The following is a 19,818-nucleotide window of genomic DNA, read 5'->3' on the forward strand; positions in this document are numbered from 1 at the left end:
TCAGGGGCAGATTGTGGTAGACTCACCCAATATATAAATAATAATAGGTCTCGTAAAGTAGTGAAAAGAGTAGAAGAGATGTTTAGGAGCAGGATTACACACACTAGACATGAAGCAGATAACAGAAAACCAGAAGAATACTAGATACATTAAAACAGAAATGGCACTAAAGGTACATAGACTTAGAAGGTATATGAAAGCACAAAAACGAAAGAATGACAATATTTTATTTGCAACAAATGAAAAAGGATTTTACAGGAACCTACACAATCACACGCAACACACAGAGATTCACACAGACACATCCATACCAACACAGACACAACTAGAGACGTTTTGGTAGGCATATGGGAAGAAAAATAAACAACATAATGACCAAGCAGACTGGATAGAAACAGAAAGAAAAAATGGGATACAATAGAAGAGATGAATTTGAGGAGATCACAGAAACCGACATAACAAATATAACAGCGAAACTACACAATTGGAAATCACCTGGGATAGACAATACATAACTACTGGTATAAAAAATTAACATCACTACACAAACACATAGCAAAAAACTTAACAGAAATAATATTAGGCAAACAAAATATACCAGAATTTATAGCCACCGGTATAACATATATGCTGCCCAAAACAACTCATTCCTCACATCCATCACAATACAGACCAATCACATGCTTACCCACCATATATAAAATATTAACATCAGCAATAACTAGAAAAATCAATAGTCACATAGAACACAACAAATCATATCAGAGGAACAAAAAGGATGCAGGCGAGGCCACATGGGATGCAAGGAGCAGCTGATTATTGACTCCACCATCCACAAACACGCGACTAGTAAAAATAGAAACCTACACTGTACATATATTGATTACAAAAAAGCTTTTGATAGCGTACCCCATTCCTGGCTGCTACAAATATTAGAAATATATAAAATAGACCCAAAAATAACTCACTTTCTACGTAATATAATGAATCAATGGAAAACTACTCTTCAATTAAATGCTGGTAATAACACAATAACAACGCGCACCATCTCCATTAAGAAAGGTATCTATCAAGGCGATTCCTTGAGTCCCATGTGGTTTTGTCTCGCCCTCAACCCCTTATCACATCTACTGAACAACAGCCGAGTTGGATACAACTTCAGGAACACTCCAACAGATACACGTATATCACACCTCATTTATATGGACGACATAAAATTATACGCCAAGACAGACAAAGACATGAAGAAATTAATAGAAATCACAGCAACATTCAGCAACGACATCAACATGGAATTTGGCATAGAGAAATGTAAAACACTACACATAGTAAAAGGAAAGATACAACCAGGTAACTATACAATAGACGACAATAACACTATAACAGCAATGGAAACAAATGACCTATACAAATATCTCGGATACAAACAGTTAAAGGGCTTGGACCATACTATAACTAAACATACATTAAGTACTGAGTACAAAAACCGCCTAAATAAAATATGCAAATCGCAATTATCTGGCAAAAATTTAATTAAAGCCATAAACACTTACGCCATCCCCATCCTGACATACTCATTTGGAGTTATAAAATGGTCCAAGACCGATATAGAAGCCATAGAAAGAACTACACGCACAACACTAACAAAACATAACCATTTACACCCTAAATCTGCAATAGAAAGACTGACTATCAAGAGACAGGAAGGAGGTAGGGGCATGATAAACATTCATTATCTCTGGAAAAAACAAATACACAGCTTACAAACATTTTTTCACACCAAATCACGTACAAGCAATATACACAACACAATCGTCCAAAATGACCACAACTACACTCCGCTTAACCTACACGAACCACCTGACACGCAAAATATTAACGGCAATGACCCACAAGCAGAACTTATAAATAATTGAAGAAAAAGGTACTTCATGGACGACATCCTCGTGACTTAGAACAAACACACATAGACACACCTGCATCAAACACATGGCTAAAAATAGGCAGTTTGTTCCCAGAAACTGAAGGTTTCATTATTGCAATTCAGGACCAAATCGTAAATACTAAAAACTACCGAAAATATATAATAAAAGATCCAACACTCACAAACGACAAATGCCGCAGATGTCATAACCACCGGAAACCATACAACACATAACCGGAGCATGCACAACGCTAACACAAACAGACTACACACACAGACACAATCAAATCGCAAACATCATCCATCAAAACCTGGCACACAAACATAAACTTATACAAGACACACACACCCCGTACTACAAATACACACCACAGGTAGTACTTGAGAATACAACACACAAATTATACTACGACCGCGCCATACTCACAGATCGTACTATCCACTATAATAGACCTGACATCACATTAATAGATAAAATAAACAAAACTACATACCTCATAGATATCTCAATCCCTAACACACACAATTTACAAAAGACCATCACGAAAAAATAACAAAATACGCAGACCTAAAAGACGAAGTTGCTAGACTATGGAGACAGGAAAAAGTGTACGTAGTTCCAATAGTCCTATCTACAACAGGCGTCATCCCAAACCACCTACACCATAGCTTAAAATTATTAGGCATAAAATCACACGTTTACACAATTTTACAAAAAGCCGCAATACTTAATACATGCAGAATAGTGAGAAAGTTCATGCAACTAGACCCTGAAAATAGCCCTCAGCAATCTTCTTAAAATATATTTATTATAACTCTTGCTACAATTACTTGGTGGATAACCCGTAAATGTAGTTAATACCAGCCTAGAGCTGAGAAAAAGCAATCCTTCGATAATAATAATAATTCATTTATTGCATGAAAACGGGTACAGAGAGGTAAAAGGTAAAAATAAAAATAATTAAGTACATGACCGTAATCTACCATATTCATGGTGTACAATATTCAGATAGATTAATTATTACATTTCAGCTACTATTTCATACTAATTTACAATGTCAGAAATTACAATAATTATAATACCAATAAATTACAAATAATATCAAGATGTCACATAGGTATTCATAATATAAAAATTTAAAGTTACATTTGAAACGAAGATTTAAATTAAAACTAAATGGCATTAAATATAACTAATAGCAGCATTATGTATGATTAAAATATTCATTGATCGAGTAAAAACAGTTGTTTAGGAGCCATGAATTCATTGTGGACTTGAATTGGGTGCCCTGTAGTACTTTTATATTTTCAGGCAGGGCATTGTACACTTTTATGCACATGTTATAGGCATTCCTTTTATAAATATCCGATCTGCAGCGTGGTTGAAGCAAAAGATTTTTGTACTGCGATCTTGTCTTGTTTCTACCAGCACCTTGACGTACTTTAAAATAGTCCGGATACGTTTTTACAAAAATACAGACATTGCGCACTACATGCAAGTGAGGGGCAAGATTTTAAACTCTTTGAACATAGGCTTGCAACTATCCCTGAACCAGGCATTCTTAATTGCACGCATACATTTTTTTTGTAGCTTAAAAACCCTGTCTACTGCTACAGAATTCCCCCATAGAATAAGTCCGTAGTCAGCACTGATGACACATAACCATGGTAGGCTGTCAGTGCTGCACCAACAGAGGACTGTTCTTCTTAGTTTCTAGGGCGAAAACGAATCTATCTGTGATGAATGTTGTTTATAGTAATATTGTAAAGTGAGGGTATGCCCTCACTTGAAGGTAGACGTACAAATTGATTGTGACAGCTGTCAATAAATCAGTCTTGAAAACCCGTCTTTCTATTTAACACTATAACCTTACAGTGGCGAACGATTTGGTGTTTAAATTACGATGCCTATTGGTAAATTGCACGAATTTAACCTCGCGGGAGGCACGCTGTGGCCCGCGTACGTGAGACTCGTCCGACAGTACATCTTGTTGAACGATATTAAAGACGAGTTGCATGTTGCCACGCTAGTGACGCACGTGGGCGCGCCCACCTACCAGCTCATGTGTGACCTGTGCGCGCCCGCCAACCCCGAGGACAAGAGCTTTGACGAGCTCGTCAAGCTCGTCACGGAGCATTTAGAACCCATGCGATCTGAAATAGCGGAGCGTTACGTTTTTCGTCAGCGACAACAGGCAGAGGGCGAATCGATCGGGTCTTTCCTACAGAACCTCAAGCATCTGGCCACCCACTGCAAATTCGGCGCGAATCTGGAGGAAAACATCAGGGACCAGTTCGTATCCGGCTTGCGGAGTGAGGATATCCGGTCGCGGCTGTTTGCCGTGCGGTCGTTGGACTACAAGAAGGCGGTGGAGCTGGCACTCGCGCTGGAGGCGGCGGAGCGGCACGCGGCGGAGGCCGCGGGGCGGCGAGCCGCGCTGTCGGCGGGCGCCGGCGCGGGACTCGGGCAGGGCGAGGCCGCGGAGGGGCTGCACCGTGTGGGCGCCGGCGCCGGAGCTGGCGCGCCGTCGGGCGCCCGCCGCCGTCGCGGTACCGCTTGCTGGAGATGTGGAAAAGGCGCACATACTCCGAACAAGTGTAGATATAAGTCCTACGTATGTGACAAGTGCAGTGAAAAAGGGCATCTCTCAGTAATGTGTCCTAAAGAAAAGGAAGTCGGCAGGTCCAGGTATCAAAACTTTATTACTAACGGTTCCGATTCCCTTAGTGACTCGAGTGACGGCTTATACCAGGTTATTTCTGTTAAAAATAACAAAGATAGTCCATATTATTGTGAGTTAATGCTAGAAAATAAAATAGTTACATTCGAGATAGACACTGGTAGCAAAATTTCAGCAGTTAACAAACATTTTTATGATACGCATCTTTCTCATTTGCCTATTATTACTGACAAAATTAAGCTGCACTCTTATACGGGCGATGCCATATTCCGCTCGACAGTGCCAATGTACTACTGTATGCTGCAGGTTAAACTGACCAAGGTTAGATGACACGATTACATGCGCGCAGATTGCTCGTAGCCTAAGCGGCTGGTGCTATGCGTAAATGTTTAAGCTCTGCTGATTAGTTGTTATTTTGAACGTCACGCCGTTGATCCCGCTGCTCTTACCTGTTAGTCCACAGTACACTGCGGCGGCGAGACCGCATTGTTGCCACTCTTTGTTATTGATAACGGCGGCCGCCTCTTCTGGCCGTCGCTGGCTACGTGAATTAAATTTAAAGTCAATAAATTTGTTTCATCTGTCGGATAAGGGTGCGCCTATCATAAATAAATTAAAGGCTGAATTCCCGGATGTATTCAATCCTGCTATAGGCACGTTTAGATCTAGTATAAAATTATATTTAAAGGACAAAACGCCTGTATTTTGTAAAGCTCGTCCCATACCGCTCGCGTTGCGCGCGCCAGTCGAGCGCGAGCTCGCGCGCTTGCAGCGCGAACAAGTTATTTACAAAGTTGAAAGGTCCGATTATGGAACTCCAATTGTTCCGATCGTTAAGAGAGATGGTACGATTCGAATATGCGGAGACTACAAAATAACTGTTAATAAAATGTTAAAGGACTTTCACTACCCATTGCCGCGTATCGAACAGCTGTTCGCAGCGTTGAGCGGGGCGAGGAATTTACTAAGCTTGATTTGAAAAATGCCTACTTGCAATGTAACCTAGATGAAGAGTCGCAACCCCTTACTGCTATAACGACGCATTTGGGCACTTTCGTTTACAAGCGTGCACCTTTCGGTTTAAAGTGTTTGCCTGAGATGTTTCAAAAATTAATAGAAGAAACTTTGTGCGGGTTAAAAGGTGTTGTGGCTTTTCAGGATGACATTTGTGTCACCGGTCGTGATAAAACTCAACATTTGTCAAATTTAAGGTCGGTATTGAAGCGGCTACAAGACGCTGGTCTGCGACTTAGATTTGAGAAGTGTCAATTCTTCAAAAGCGAAGTATGTTATCTCGGTTATAGAATAAATAAAGAAGGTTTGCACACTGACAAAAGCAAAATAGAGGCAATCACTAGGGCACCGGTACCTCAAAACGTATCACAATTAAGAGCCGCTCTCGGTCTAATAAATTATTACGCTCGTTTTATACCTAACATGAGTTCCACTTTACAGCCTTTGTACTCCTTGCTCAAAAAGGGACAAAAATGGAAATGGACAACCGAATGTGACACGGCGTTCACGACCATCAAAAACACACTGACCCGCGCGCCTATACTGGCTCACTACGACCCCTCGCTGCCGCTGGTGCTGTCCGTCGACAGCAGTTCGTATGGGCTGGCGCCGTGCTGTCGCACAGGTACCCGGATGGCGGCGAGCGCGTGCTGTGCTGCGCGTCGCGCACGCTCAGCGCCGCCGAGCGCCGCTACAGCCAGGTAGATAAAGAGGCGCTAGCCATTGTGTTCGGTGTCACACGCCACCATCAGTACCTTTATGGTCGTCACTTTACACTCAAAAGCGATCACAAGGCGCTGAGCTACATATTCGGCGAAGCCAAGGGAATTCCGCAGACTGCCGCCAGCCGCCTGCAAAGGTATGCAGTACGCCTTGCTGCGTACAATTTTAATATTCAGTTTGTATCTACGGAGCGTAACGGGAACGCGGATGCCTTATCCCGCCTCCCGCTAGAGCGAAAGGAATCGGAAACTGAACACGACGACGCGACTTACTTGCCTATGTAGAAGACAGTTTTCCCCTTAGCTACAGGGACATAGCTAGGGAAACTAAAAAGGACGCAACGCTTTGCAAAATCTATGGTTACATTTTAAGCGGTTGGCCAATCGACTTAGAAGTAGAAGGTGAGAAAAGTTATTTATATAGGAAAGATACTCTATTTGTTGATCACGGCTGTATCGTGTACGGCTACAGAGTGGTCGTCCCGCCTTCACTACAGGCAGCTGTGTTGCAAGAGATACATTCCGGACACATGGGTGTGGTGCGCATGAAACAAATAGCGCGCAACTATGTGTGGTGGCCACAAATTGACGCACACATCGAAGCGCTCGCGAGCGCCTGCGCGCCCTGTGCCGCCGTCCGCAGTGCGCCGCCGCGTGTGCCGCCAGTTCCTTTCGTGTGGCCATCGGAACCGTGGACCAGACTCCACGTAGACTTTCTTCAACATGGAGGTAAATATTACCTGGTCATTATTGACTCCCACTCTAAATGGATCGAAGTGTTCCTCATGAACAGCGGTACATCGGCAGGTGTGGTAAATGCTCGACTGAGGGAATGTTTTGCGAGGTTCGGTCTTCCGAAACAGCTCGTGTCTGATGGTGGGCCACCATTTACCTCGGAAGAATTTGAAAATTTTTTGCGCCACAACGGTGTCAAACATATTTTGATAACTCCTTACCACCCTTCTAGCAATGGCGCCGCAGAAAATGCCGTAAAAACAATAAGAGAACCATTAAAAAGGCCGCATCCGAGAACGAAGACATCGATAAGGCTTTGTCAAAATTTTTATTACAGTATCGGAACAGCACACACAGTACCACAGAAAAAGAACCGGCGGTAGCGCTGTTGGGACGCAGGCTGCGCACGCGTCTGGACATGCTGCGTTGCAGCACCGCTGACCGCGTGGGCGCCGCGCAGAGCGCGCAGGCGCGCCACACCGGTGGCACGCCGCGCACTCTACAGCCGGGGGACCAGGTACTCGCGAGAGACTTCTCTAAAAATGCACAGAGTAAGTGGAAGCATGGGGTGGTCACCGAGCGCACCGGAGCAGTCACGTATAAGGTACTACCGCAGATGGATTGTCACATCGGCACACTGACCAAATAATATCATCTCGGAAAAGTCATCGCTTTTCCGGTGCACAGGTAACAAACGACGCAGATACGTCACAAAGCAAGGAAAATAGCATTTGAGCGAGGAGAAGGAGTCCAGTTGTGAGCCTAGTGCCTCACAGCAGTCTGTTCGGAATGACGCTGCAGACCCTCACTCCGACGACCATCCCACACCACCAACTAATGAAACGTTTTCGTACAAGGACAGACTACGCCCCCGTAAACGTGATCATAATGAATGAGTAGGTAAATAATTATCTATGCTGCAGTGTGCAAATCATCACAATTTCTTTAACATAAATCTGATAGTAAATTAAATGCTATCGTTATTGTATGCATAATATCCATCAGCAACCTATTTCAAAAACAACATTGTTTAGAAATGATGTATTTATCTTTAACCAAAAACATTACGAATCTATGTGTGATAGTAATAGTATTCATGCGCAGGGGGAATGTGATGAATGTTGTTTATAGTAATATTGTAAAGTGAGGGTATGCCCTCACTTGAAGGTAGACGTACAAATTGATTGTGACAGCTGTCAATAAATCAGTCTTGAAAACCCCGTCTTTCTATTAACACTATACCTTACACTATCTAACCTGGAACATACTGATTCTACATGGTCCTTCCAGTTTAAATGCTTATCAATAGAGATTCCAAGGAACTTAAAGCATTCGGTCTCCGCTAAGGGGACATTGTCGTATGATACATTTAATTCGCCGGCTTTGTTGATAGGAATGAAATTGCATAAATTTTGTCTTATTCAGATTTATCATCAATCTATTTTGGATAGACCATGCGTGTAATTCATCAACGGCATCATTTATATTGGACTCATACTTTTCACAATCACCCTTAATTAGTATTGTGGTGTCATCAGCATAAAGTAAGTATACATTTGATGCAGTGGCACGAGGAAGATCATTAATGTATATCAAAAACAGCAGTGGTCCTAAATTACTTCCCTGTGGTACGCCTGCGTTAATACCACGGTATTCTGATCTATAAACTACCTTATTGAAACTATTTTTTACTTCTAACATTTTCGTAATCTCTGTACTTTGCTTCCTATTAGTTAAGTAACTCTCTAACCAATCATGAGCTCGACCCCTAATTCCATACATACTCAACTTAGATAAAAGAATCGAGTGATCAACTAGATCAAAAGCTTTAGTCATGTCAAAAAAGATTGACATAACCGGTAACTTACTATTATTTGCTTCAGTTATAAATTTAATGAAATCAAAACAAGCTAACTCAGTTGAATAGCCCTTGCGAAAACCATACTGCTCTGGTTGTAAGATGTCATGATTTATTAAAAAGTTTTTCTAACCTTCTGAACATAGCGATCTCCATAATCTTAGCCAAGATAGGCACAATTGTTATGGGCCGGTAGTCATTGGGATCCTCTCTGCTGCCTTTTTTAAATATAGGCTTGACGAGAGACATCTTCAATTGGTCAGGGAAAGTTCCCTGTTCGAAGGAAAGATTTATTATATAGGCAAGTGGCCTGCTCAAGCATTCTGCATTAACTTTAAGTATTTTTGTTGTTATGTCATCGTAGCCACTGGTGTTATTGTTTTTTAATGACATGATTATATTATATACTTCTTTGTCATCAACTGGCATTAAGAAAATTGACGATGAGATGCTATGTAGCTTGTTTTGTAGGAGCATCCTATTGTACTTTGAGTATTATTAAGATTAATAAAGTAGTCATTAAGAAATTCACAGATGTCTTGAGGGTCACTATAGGTCATATTATTGAATTTTAAAAAATTTAATGTCATCCTTTTGTATTGTAGGCTTTGTATTAGAAGATATTATGTTCCAAGTCGCTTTGCATTTGTTTTGATTATGTTTATGAATGACAGACACATTCCTCGTAACGCATCCTCGCATAGCTCCGGTGGAAATGCAGCCTGAGAAGGATTATTATCCCCAGTACTTCAGCTGTAAATCAGCCCTGTGGTTCCGTACCTCAGCATTGCTGAGCTGCCAGCCCTTTCGGCCAGCTATAAGTTTACTTAAACATTAAGTTAAGCACCTGATGTATGTTACCTAAAAGTTAATGTATGTTGCCGAATAAACATTTTCTTTCATTCTTTACTTATTAAGAGCGTTTATACCTGCTGAGCCTGGCAGCGTTGCATTTTTGTTAGTTTTATGTTCTTAATATATAAGTTAATGTGTCTACTGCAAAATATATTCGTGATAGATTCTTATTTTCTTTAAAAACAGTTAATAAAGGACTATGAGTTTGCGGCGCTCGCAGTGGAGACAATGGGTCCCTAGTCGGCTGACATGAGGGCCTTCATGGGGGCCATAACGTCCCGGCTGATAGAGACCTCAGGAGACCCCAGAGCTGGGCTTACCTCTCCCAGCGAATTTCTCTGACTGTACAGAGAGGTAATGCCGCCAGTGTGTTGGTTAAAAAAAGTTAATAACCATTTTTGTTCGTTTTTAAAGAATATAAAAGTCTTATCACGAATAATTATTGAAGTAGACACATTAACTTATATATTAATAACAGTTCTAACAGACAACATTTTTAATTTTCATTCAATTTTTATGGAATAATCGATAAAAACTGTCAAAAATGCAACGTTGCCACCTCAGCAGGTATAAACGCTCTTAACAAATTCCTCTCTTCCAGTCTCTCCCATGATATGGGTCCCGAACCAGCTGGTCGGCGCACCGGCCGGCACAGACGTCACCGTAGACTGCCACACGGAGGCTCACCCCCGGGCCATATCCTACTGGGTGTATGACAACGTCATGGTCCTGCCTACTAGAAAATATGCAATTAACACTGAAGAAAACTCATACAGGTACTTAGGTTCATTTTATTTTTGCTGCCTAGTTTTTTTACAGTATTCGGTGTTCTTTCAAAAAATTTTACTAATCATGCTCGTAATAACGGTAGTCCAACTTTTGGAACTACACTGTGATAACGGTAATGGGACTTTTGGGATTAAAATACTAGTGCCACTTGTCCCATGGGACTACTCAATGGGACTAGTGGGACAGACGGGTAAAGTCCGTCTAGTGTTTGTGCTGGATCTAGGTGACATAAAATGACTTTTTATGCTCTATAGTCCATAACTTAAAATTTTCTTCCAAGACCAAGGTAATCAGGTGTCAACAGCCCACTATTTCATTTCCTCGCAATGTAAGTGAAAAGCAGAGTGTAAAAATCGACATGCCGACGCATACAACGCAATGTTTTAGACTATCGCGGTCATTACAAATGTTTTAACCCCAACGCAAAAAGAGGGGTGTTATAAGTTTGATCGCTATGTGTGTCTCTGTGTGTGTGTGCGTGCGTGCGTGCGTGCGTGCGTGCGTGCGTGCGTGCATGCGTGCGTGCGTGTGTGTGTGTGTGGCACCGTAGCTCTTAAACGGGTGGACCGATTTGAATGTGGTTTTTTTAATTTGAAAACAGGTTTTCTAGCGATGGTTCTTGAATTGACAAAGTCGGTGGTTTTCCAACTTTTGTTGGTTAGGTTATGTGATTTAAATTCGGGTCTCGTGATCATGGCGCATGCAACTGTGCCGAAATAATCGAACTTCTCTAAAATCAAGGTATAGTCAAGTGTAAAAATATGAACTTATTCAGTTTCAAAAATAAATACTTATCTTATTCCGACGCAATAAGGCCGTAGTAACATATTTTTGAGTCGTTTGAATAGATACTTATTTTTGCACTTGACTGTACCTACGCCGAACAAAACCCAAATACGAAAACCCGAACCTTCGACCTTGAAGTTATACGCCGTGCTTTTCTTGATTTTCGATAGAACCCTCAGTTCATTGATAGAAACTACCTGGTTATTAACTATTTGTTAAAATAGATTTCTTAAAACACAACACAATAAATCACGTGAAACAAGCATAAAAAAAATTCACTGTTTCTATACTTTTTTAAACAAGGTGTCATATTTAAATTTACACCTTTTGCTTCACCACCTTGTTCCGGTACATAACCATCTTACATAACTAGCTCCGGACGGGGCCAAATATTTCCTATTTCCATCAAATTTCGATCTTGTATGTAATGGGTCACTTTTACTGTCAATTTAGCTTCCGTAAACTTAGGTACGACGACGAGCGAAGCTTAAAGGAGTTGTGCACATTTGGGCCCACAATGCGCTAGCTGAGCGAGCGAAGCGAGCTCGCCTTGACAGTAGCCGGCGAAGCTCCAGGACCTAATTATAACCATAAATAATTTAGTATCTACTAGACCAACTTATGTAAGATATGTAAGACAGTTACATAAGGGGAACAAGAGGTTCTTCCGCGCAAAAACAGCAAAATAACAGAAAAAGTCATGCCAGCATAGTCTCATTATTTGACTAACGTCCACTTGCAGGCTTTTTAATCTAGGTTTAAGTGGTCTTAAATCCTGTCAGATCCATACAAGGACTGTCAGTTTAAGCCTTAAATCGAGATTTAAAACAGACTACAAGACGATCTTAGACAACCTAACTAACAAAAAGTAGGAAAAACCCCCGACTTTGTTGCTTCAAAGTATAATATCTGAACAAACGGCTGAACCGATTTTTCTAAGAACCATTTCTACAAAACATGCTTTCAAATAAAAAAATTGCATTCAAATAGGTTCATCCGTTTAAGAGCTACGGTGCCATAGACAGACAGACAGACACACATATCGGTCAAACTTGTAACACCCCTCTTTTTGCGACAGGGGTTAAAACTTATTGTGAAAACGTTATTAAGCGAAATGGTTCTATTACATACACGGATCATCGCGAATCGCGAGACATCTACCATAAATAACGTAAGACCTTTATTGCAGTGTACACACATAACGTTAATTTACCCGTACTAAGTTATAATTTTAATTAAGCAGGTTCGCGAGAGAGGTTATTACTAAGTTAATTTGATGGAAGTTTTTCGAGTTGTGTCAGGAGCATGCTAACCGCGCTTCATTCGGGGCTGAGAGGTTAAGAAATATTAACTGGCTCGGAACAATTTGTGTTGGAAGTTTGAATAAATATTATAGAATATATTTTTTACCCGGTTTGAAGTGGCGGTAAGACGTAAACAAGATTGCGTTTTATCCGAGCTTAATTGGAGATGATGTATCATAATAGCTCTTCCATGTCCCACTCCAGGGCACAAGCCTCCTCTAATAACAAGAGGGCTTGAGCTGTAGTCTCCACTCAAGCCTATTGCGTATCGGAAACTTCACACTCACCATTAAATGGCATTACAAATGTGTGCAAGTTCCCTCAAGATGTTTTCCTTTACCACTAAGCTCATTGTAAATTTCAGATGTAATTTTGGAGATAACATCAGAGATTCGAGATCGGGTTTGACTCCATCCTCCTCTACTTGAGAGTTTTTTTTTGTAACAGCACAGAAAATGATTATTATGGTACTGTGAATGCCAGTTAGTTCGGGATTTTGTATGCTTTCGGTCATTTGAAAGTAGATATTTCGAGCTTCGGCATTTTGAACTTTCGCTATTCTGAATTTCGATGTGTTAAGCGTTGATATCTCAACCGTAGGTAATATGATTTTTCGGTATTATAATACATCCCGTCATTTTATTGTCAATCCAACTAAAGAACAAAAGCTTCAGTACAAAAAATACGTGTTTCATTTCGTTTCAACCCCCGACCACCTGGGGGGGAGTACACTTGTCGCATATGCGGCCGGGGATCCTGTCCCGAATCGGCCTATTTAGTCACGAGCGCAAGTGTCGTCGCGATGCTACTTAGATCATCTGCAGAAGATGTCAAGGCCTATTATTATTATTATTATTGTTTCAGAGCTCACATGAAGCTGACAGTGCGTAATCTGCAGCTGGGAGACTTTGGTAACTACCGGTGCATCTCCAAGAACTCACTTGGGGAGACTGAAGGCTCCATCCGGCTGTATGGTAAGGACTTATTGCTTAAGGCTACGTTGCCACCACAGGTGCGAGTGGATCTATTACTGGCACTTGAGGTATCCCATCTTAGTCTTCTAGGTTGGCAACGCATATTATGCAAACCCCCTGGTTTTGCAGGTGCCTATGGGCGCTGGTGATCTCTTACCATCAGGAGACCCACTTGCTCGTTTGCCATCCAGTCGAATATATAAAAAGTTGTTGCAAGGAATGTGTTTTTTATGAAACACTTCGTTTACCTATCCTACGAATGTTTGTTCTCGGGTCTTGGATGTTTAATATGTATTTAAGTATGTATTTATCTATATAAGTATGTTTATCCGTTGCCTAGTATTCACAGTACAAGCATTGCTTAGTTTGGGACTAGGTCAATTGGTGTGAAGTGTCCCATGATATTAATTTATTTATTTTTATTTAAGGAATGTGTTTTTCATGAACTAATAAGAACATCTTATTTACCCATTCGCGCACATAACAGACCTAGTGGAAACGGCTGAGCGAAGCGAAGATAGGTAATTGAAGCGTTGCTATTCGTTCATAAAAAAACATTAAATTAAAAAAAAATATAAAAACCGACTGCCTTAAAAACTCAAAGGAAGAAAATAAGTCTAGTGGTCTAGAACTCTGTCAAGAAACTCATTTAAGGTTCAACAGTCGGGACGCATTACCAAGATTTTTTGAGCTAGTTACGATTTTAATGGGTCCCGACTGTTGAACCTTAAACGAGCTTCTTGACAGAGTTCTAGACCACTAGACTTATTTTCTTCCTTTTAGTTTTCGGCAGTTGGACTTTTTGATTTTTTAAATTTAATGTTTTTTATTTGATACTTTTTTGATATTTCTGTGAAAATAGTAGATTAATAGTATATATATTTAGAATGGGCTAATTATTAGCTTTCATTCCCCATATTGTTACAATACAAAAAAAAATGATTCCTTCGCTATATTTTGTTTCGCAGACTCCATATTAAAATATTATATATCCTATGTCACTTCGACAGTTATGACGAATCCAATGATACCTCTTATGTTACAATCCGTCCAGCCGTTTAGGCTGCAGCAAGGACCAAAGAAATGGACATACATACCCACACATACATACATACTTGCATACATACATACATACTTTCATACATACATACATACATACATACGCTCGAAAAAACATAACCCTCCTTCGGGCAGGCCGGTAAAAAACGTTGGCGTCTACGGCCAACACTATGCTGAGCTGAGACCGCTTCGCGATTTCGCAAATACCTACCTTATACTTAATTGTTTATATTTTGTGGTGTATGTAATTTGCGAAGGGCGAATAAAATATTTATATTTCTTAAAAACAAATTCCTTGCAATATAATACCTCCTCGCACATCCCTGGTGAAAAGGTAGCCATAGGATACTTTTTATATCGGAAAGTAGCAGTAGGCGTGAGCTTGCCTTTGGAATCCAAATCCTTTATGGTTACTTGACCTGAAATGTATATCTTACATACATTTATTTTATTTTATTTATGACGGTGGAAGCATTCTACACTTCCACTGAACGTATAGATATAGTTAGTGTTTATTTTTTTAACTAAGTGACCCCATATATTCCTGTATTATTATTATTATTTTTTGTTATTTTTTCTTTAATTGTATACTGTAGTTTTTAAGTATTTTATTTGTAATTATTTTATCTCCAACAAAATGTCTGCCAAGTTTCTTGCGGCGCATTCTTCTTGGCAATGATGGTCTTTCCAAAAGCGCTATTAGTTTAAAAAGTGACGTGTAAAAGTCCCAGGCGGCCTATTTACTGAATACATGATTTGAATTTGAATCTATACCGCAAGATTTGTTTAAGTACTTGATATTATGTTTTAGGCCTAATTGTATGAAAAATACACCTCCACCCTACAAGTAATAACCCGAAACTGCCCGAACAAGGGTATCGGGTTTTAATTAATTTAACCTGAACGCCCCTTAATTAGAGGTATAATTTCGGCACGAAGATAAACTATGTCATAAACAACGCTTTTGGAAACTGATTCTCGATGTTAGACAACTTGTAGAGATTTAATTATCTAAGCGGAGCTTTCGGATGTTTGACCTCTGCGTAGTGGTTGAAGTCATTGAAAAGGTGTTTCCATACGAATGGTCGACGCACGAGCCAGGAGAAGCGATAGAAGTCCACTCCTAGGTCCATTCCTGATGGCTAGTGCTGAGGCACCGACTTCAATCTAGTACCTAGATTAAGGTTAAATAAAAAAAGGTTTTTGCTTTTCAGCTTTTTCGGCGGTTTAAATTTTTTTCATATGTTTTTATTTAATAGTTTTTTCTCACCCTTGGAGTATCATTTTTATCCAAATTTGATTAATACTCATTTTAAGGTATACTCTATCCAATGAAAAAAGGAATTATCAAAATCGGACTACCTACTTTGTAAAAAGTTATGCGTGGTCATAATAATATGTACCATCAGCCAAATATATGGTCTACCACCTTAAAGTTGATAATCTTTTGCATGTCATAAAACATAATAGACGCGTCTATCAACTTGAAAGTTCGACTTTAGCGACATATTCATTTGATAGGAACTTGTTTAAAAATTGATAGACCACTTATTTGGCTGATGGTACATTAAAAAAATATATATACGCGTCGACTTGAAAACCTCCTCCGTTTTTTTTTCGTCGGTTAAAATACATTGAAATCAATCCAACCGTTTAAGAACTATGATGCCACAGACATACAAATATAGACGTCAAACTTATAATATCTCTCTTTGAGTGTTAGAAAAGAAAAACCACAGCCAAAATTAGAAGGCCCTTGGGCATGACACGCAGCGACGCAGCAAATATCTTTGGTATTATTTTAACAATCACTTTTTTCCTGCAGAAATCCCCATGCCGTCGACGTCACCAAAGGCGACGGAAATGAAGAGCAACGCCAACAAAGAATGTAAGTATACATGTCATATTTAACATTAACTCAGGGAATACAACAAATAAGGGCCTTTCCGCACTACGTCCGATCCGAATCCGATCCGAACCCGTGAATACGGTCCGGCGTAGTCGTAAAAAATTTGTATGGTTCCGTCATCCGATTTTTCTCCGATGTAGTGCGTAAACTACCATACAAAAGTTCTATGACTACGCCGGACCGTATTGTCACGGGTTCGGATCGGATTCGGATCGGACGTAGTGCGAAACCGCCCTAAGTATGTCGTTTCAATGATGCAAAATATGATGAAACAATCGACAGTTTTTAATAGAACAGATCAGACTGAAAGATAATCTTTGTGGGATAAGTTCGCCTCTGTACATGGATCTCTCAATGTGGACTTTTATTTCTATGCATTTTATGTGCAATAAAGAGTTATAGAATTAATACAATACAATACAGATTCTTCTAAGGTCTGATTCCTAAAAGTCTGGATAATTCTATGAAGAGAGGTTTCTTTAGGTGCTTGTTTTTTTTTTGACATTCATAAGTGCTTTTTATATCTTAAATTGAATTTAAAAAAAATTGACTTTGACTTTGAAGATAGATTTCCAAAAGCATAGATTGCTAAGACAGAAAGAATAGATATACACTTACACATTTTAATGAAGTTTTTTTGCTAAATATAACCAGGTAATGCCTTTGGTGCACATATATTAATCGAATAATTCACCATCATTAGCTTCAGACGTCCACTGTAAACTCCCGCCACCATTAGACCTCCAGTCGCTTCGGTTGGAAGCGGCTTGCATCCACCGAGCAACAGAATAATTAATTCCCTAATTCCTCGTGGTACCTACCTCCAACTCTATATTACTTTAATTTGTTTCACTCACTTTTTTATTCAAAAGACTAAGAAAGTGACTATATTAGTTTTAAAACGAAATACAGACGTTAACATGTCTATTCATCTGATTACAATACAATACAAATACAATAACTCCTTGGAAGCCGTGGTGGCCGAGTGGTTTGACCTAAGGCCTCTCAAGCAGAGGATTGGGTTCAAACCCCGACTCGCACCTCTGAGTTTTTCGAAATTCATGTGCGGAATTACATTTGAAATTTACCACGAGCTTTACGGTGAAGGAAAACATCGTGAGGAAACCTGCACAAACCTGCGAATCAATTCAATGGTGTGTGTGAAGTTCCCAATCCGCACTGGGCCCGCGTGGGAACTACTGCCCAAGCCCTCTTATTCTGAGGGGAGGCCTGTGCCCTGCAGTGGGACGTATATAGGCTGGGATGATGATGATGACAATAACTCCTAATTGTACACCAGTAGTAAGCGATACAGAAAACACAGAGAGAAAAATACAAGGTAAGCAATAGGCAGCCTTATCGCTTAAGAGCGATCTCTTCCAGGCAACCTACCAATTAAACAAAATGATTACCTATCAATTCTGTATAATTTTTAATAATTTTGGCTCAGACAAAGGTGCCCTAAAATTAATTTTCTGTACAAATATCACAGCCGTGGCATCGTTACGTCTCTTTTAATTACAGGCAAAAGTGTGAAGAGTGGCCCTGCTCAAAGTCATTGACCCATATCATCGTCTTAATCATGATAGCGACGCTTATTCTCTTTCAAATTTGATCCTAGGCTTGTCACTGACATTAACACCAATCCACACCTCGTTGATTCCTCGTTTCGCCGATAGCTTTATCCAGCCGTAGTCCGGAATAGCCCTCTGAATGAAGTTATTCGCAGTTCATAACGACACTTTGAAGATCCTTCCACGGGGGGTCGATTCTCGGCCCGAGAATTGTTCGAAACTTCTTCGGTCGGCAGAATTGAAAACTTTGGACTTACGTAGTTTTATGTCAGAGTGCAAGCGATAGTCGGCTTTAAGGATAATGGGGTCTTAGGATCTGGAATGTTGACGTTTATTGTATGTTCAAAAGCATCAGTGAGAGAGATTATTTTGATATTGTTACACATATTTATGGTTAGAAATATTACTGTTTGTGTCATGGGAACTATTAGTGTTAACAGTTCAGTAATAAATAAATAAATAAATATCATGGGACACCTGACACCAATTGACATACCCCCAAACTAAGCAAAGCTTGTACTATGGGTACTAGGCAACGGATGAACATACTAATATAGATAAATACACACTAAAATACAATAAAAGACAACTTAAACCTATATATATATCGATGGTGGAAGTCTCAATTGACGTAAGGGACAAAATGCTACTTTTCAGGAGAGCGAAAAGAAGTTTTTGGTAATTTTCAAACCCTCACACCATTGTTAATGTTTAACTTAGCAGGACGTTATAATTACGTAAAATCTTGAATTTTCTTGCTTTTCAACGTGAAACTATAGACATTTTCGTAAAAAGCTTAATAAGAAAAATAGCTGTCCCTTACGCCCGTGACATACGGGTGTCATAGCCCCTTACATCCATAAACCGTAAATAAATAAATAATGTAGTAACCGATTTTTGGTCTTATAGGACATTTTATATTTTATTTGCTACATATTTAGACGTAAGTTCCTGTAGAAAAATTAAAATTAACTCAAAGAACCACTTTAATTATTTAAAATAACGCGCAAAAGCCATAATTTTGCACGTCCCCTTAAAAATATGTAATTTGTAACATTTTCTTTAAATGGACATTATAAGTTAAAAGTTAAATAAAACTTTTATAACGTTTTTAAACTTTCGTGATTCTCACTCATAGTCAAAATACCACCAACGGGACTTATCACGCTAACACACACGAGTAATATTTACCTCGACGTTTCGGCAACATTGCAGTGGCCGTGGTCACGAGTGGACTGAAGTGTGGGGTGTCAAGTCTGCCTAGCAGCGCGAGTCCTTCGAACTACCCGCACTTGATCACTAATAGTACCAGCACTCGTATCACGACCTACTCGCAATTGGTGATTTTTATTTGTCACCCCATCACACCGACTCACAACACTCATCCCGACGTCGACACTTATTAATAACAGGATTCCATGAAGATGAAAGCTTATATCCATCGTCCCGGTTGACATTTTTATGCTTTTTTATTTCAACTGCTTCACGTACCATTCTTGAGTAGAAATGACGTTCCGTGGACAGAATTTTGGGATTGTGAAGCTCAATCCAGTGGTTTGGTCCTGACTCCAACAAATGCTCGGCTATGGCTGACTTGTTTGTTTATAGCTGAGAGGGTTAAGGAAGATATTGCA

The 19,818-nt window shown here is 39.9% G+C and overlaps 1 protein-coding gene across 1 annotated transcript in view; it reads left to right on the forward strand.

Annotated features, from left to right (window-relative positions):
* Window positions 1–19,818, forward strand: part of LOC141433734 (lachesin-like) — a 113,281-nt gene that overhangs the window by 76,167 nt on the left and 17,296 nt on the right. The window contains exons 10-12 of the mRNA XM_074095827.1: window positions 10,391–10,565; window positions 13,533–13,642; window positions 16,527–16,589. Of these exons, the coding sequence (XP_073951928.1) occupies window positions 10,391–10,565; window positions 13,533–13,642; window positions 16,527–16,589 (348 nt within the window). The remainder of the gene's footprint in view (window positions 1–10,390; window positions 10,566–13,532; window positions 13,643–16,526; window positions 16,590–19,818) is intronic.

The sequence above is a fragment of the Choristoneura fumiferana genome, chromosome 12, assembly GCF_025370935.1.
Source record: "Choristoneura fumiferana chromosome 12, NRCan_CFum_1, whole genome shotgun sequence".
Taxonomy (NCBI): domain Eukaryota; kingdom Metazoa; phylum Arthropoda; class Insecta; order Lepidoptera; family Tortricidae; genus Choristoneura; species Choristoneura fumiferana.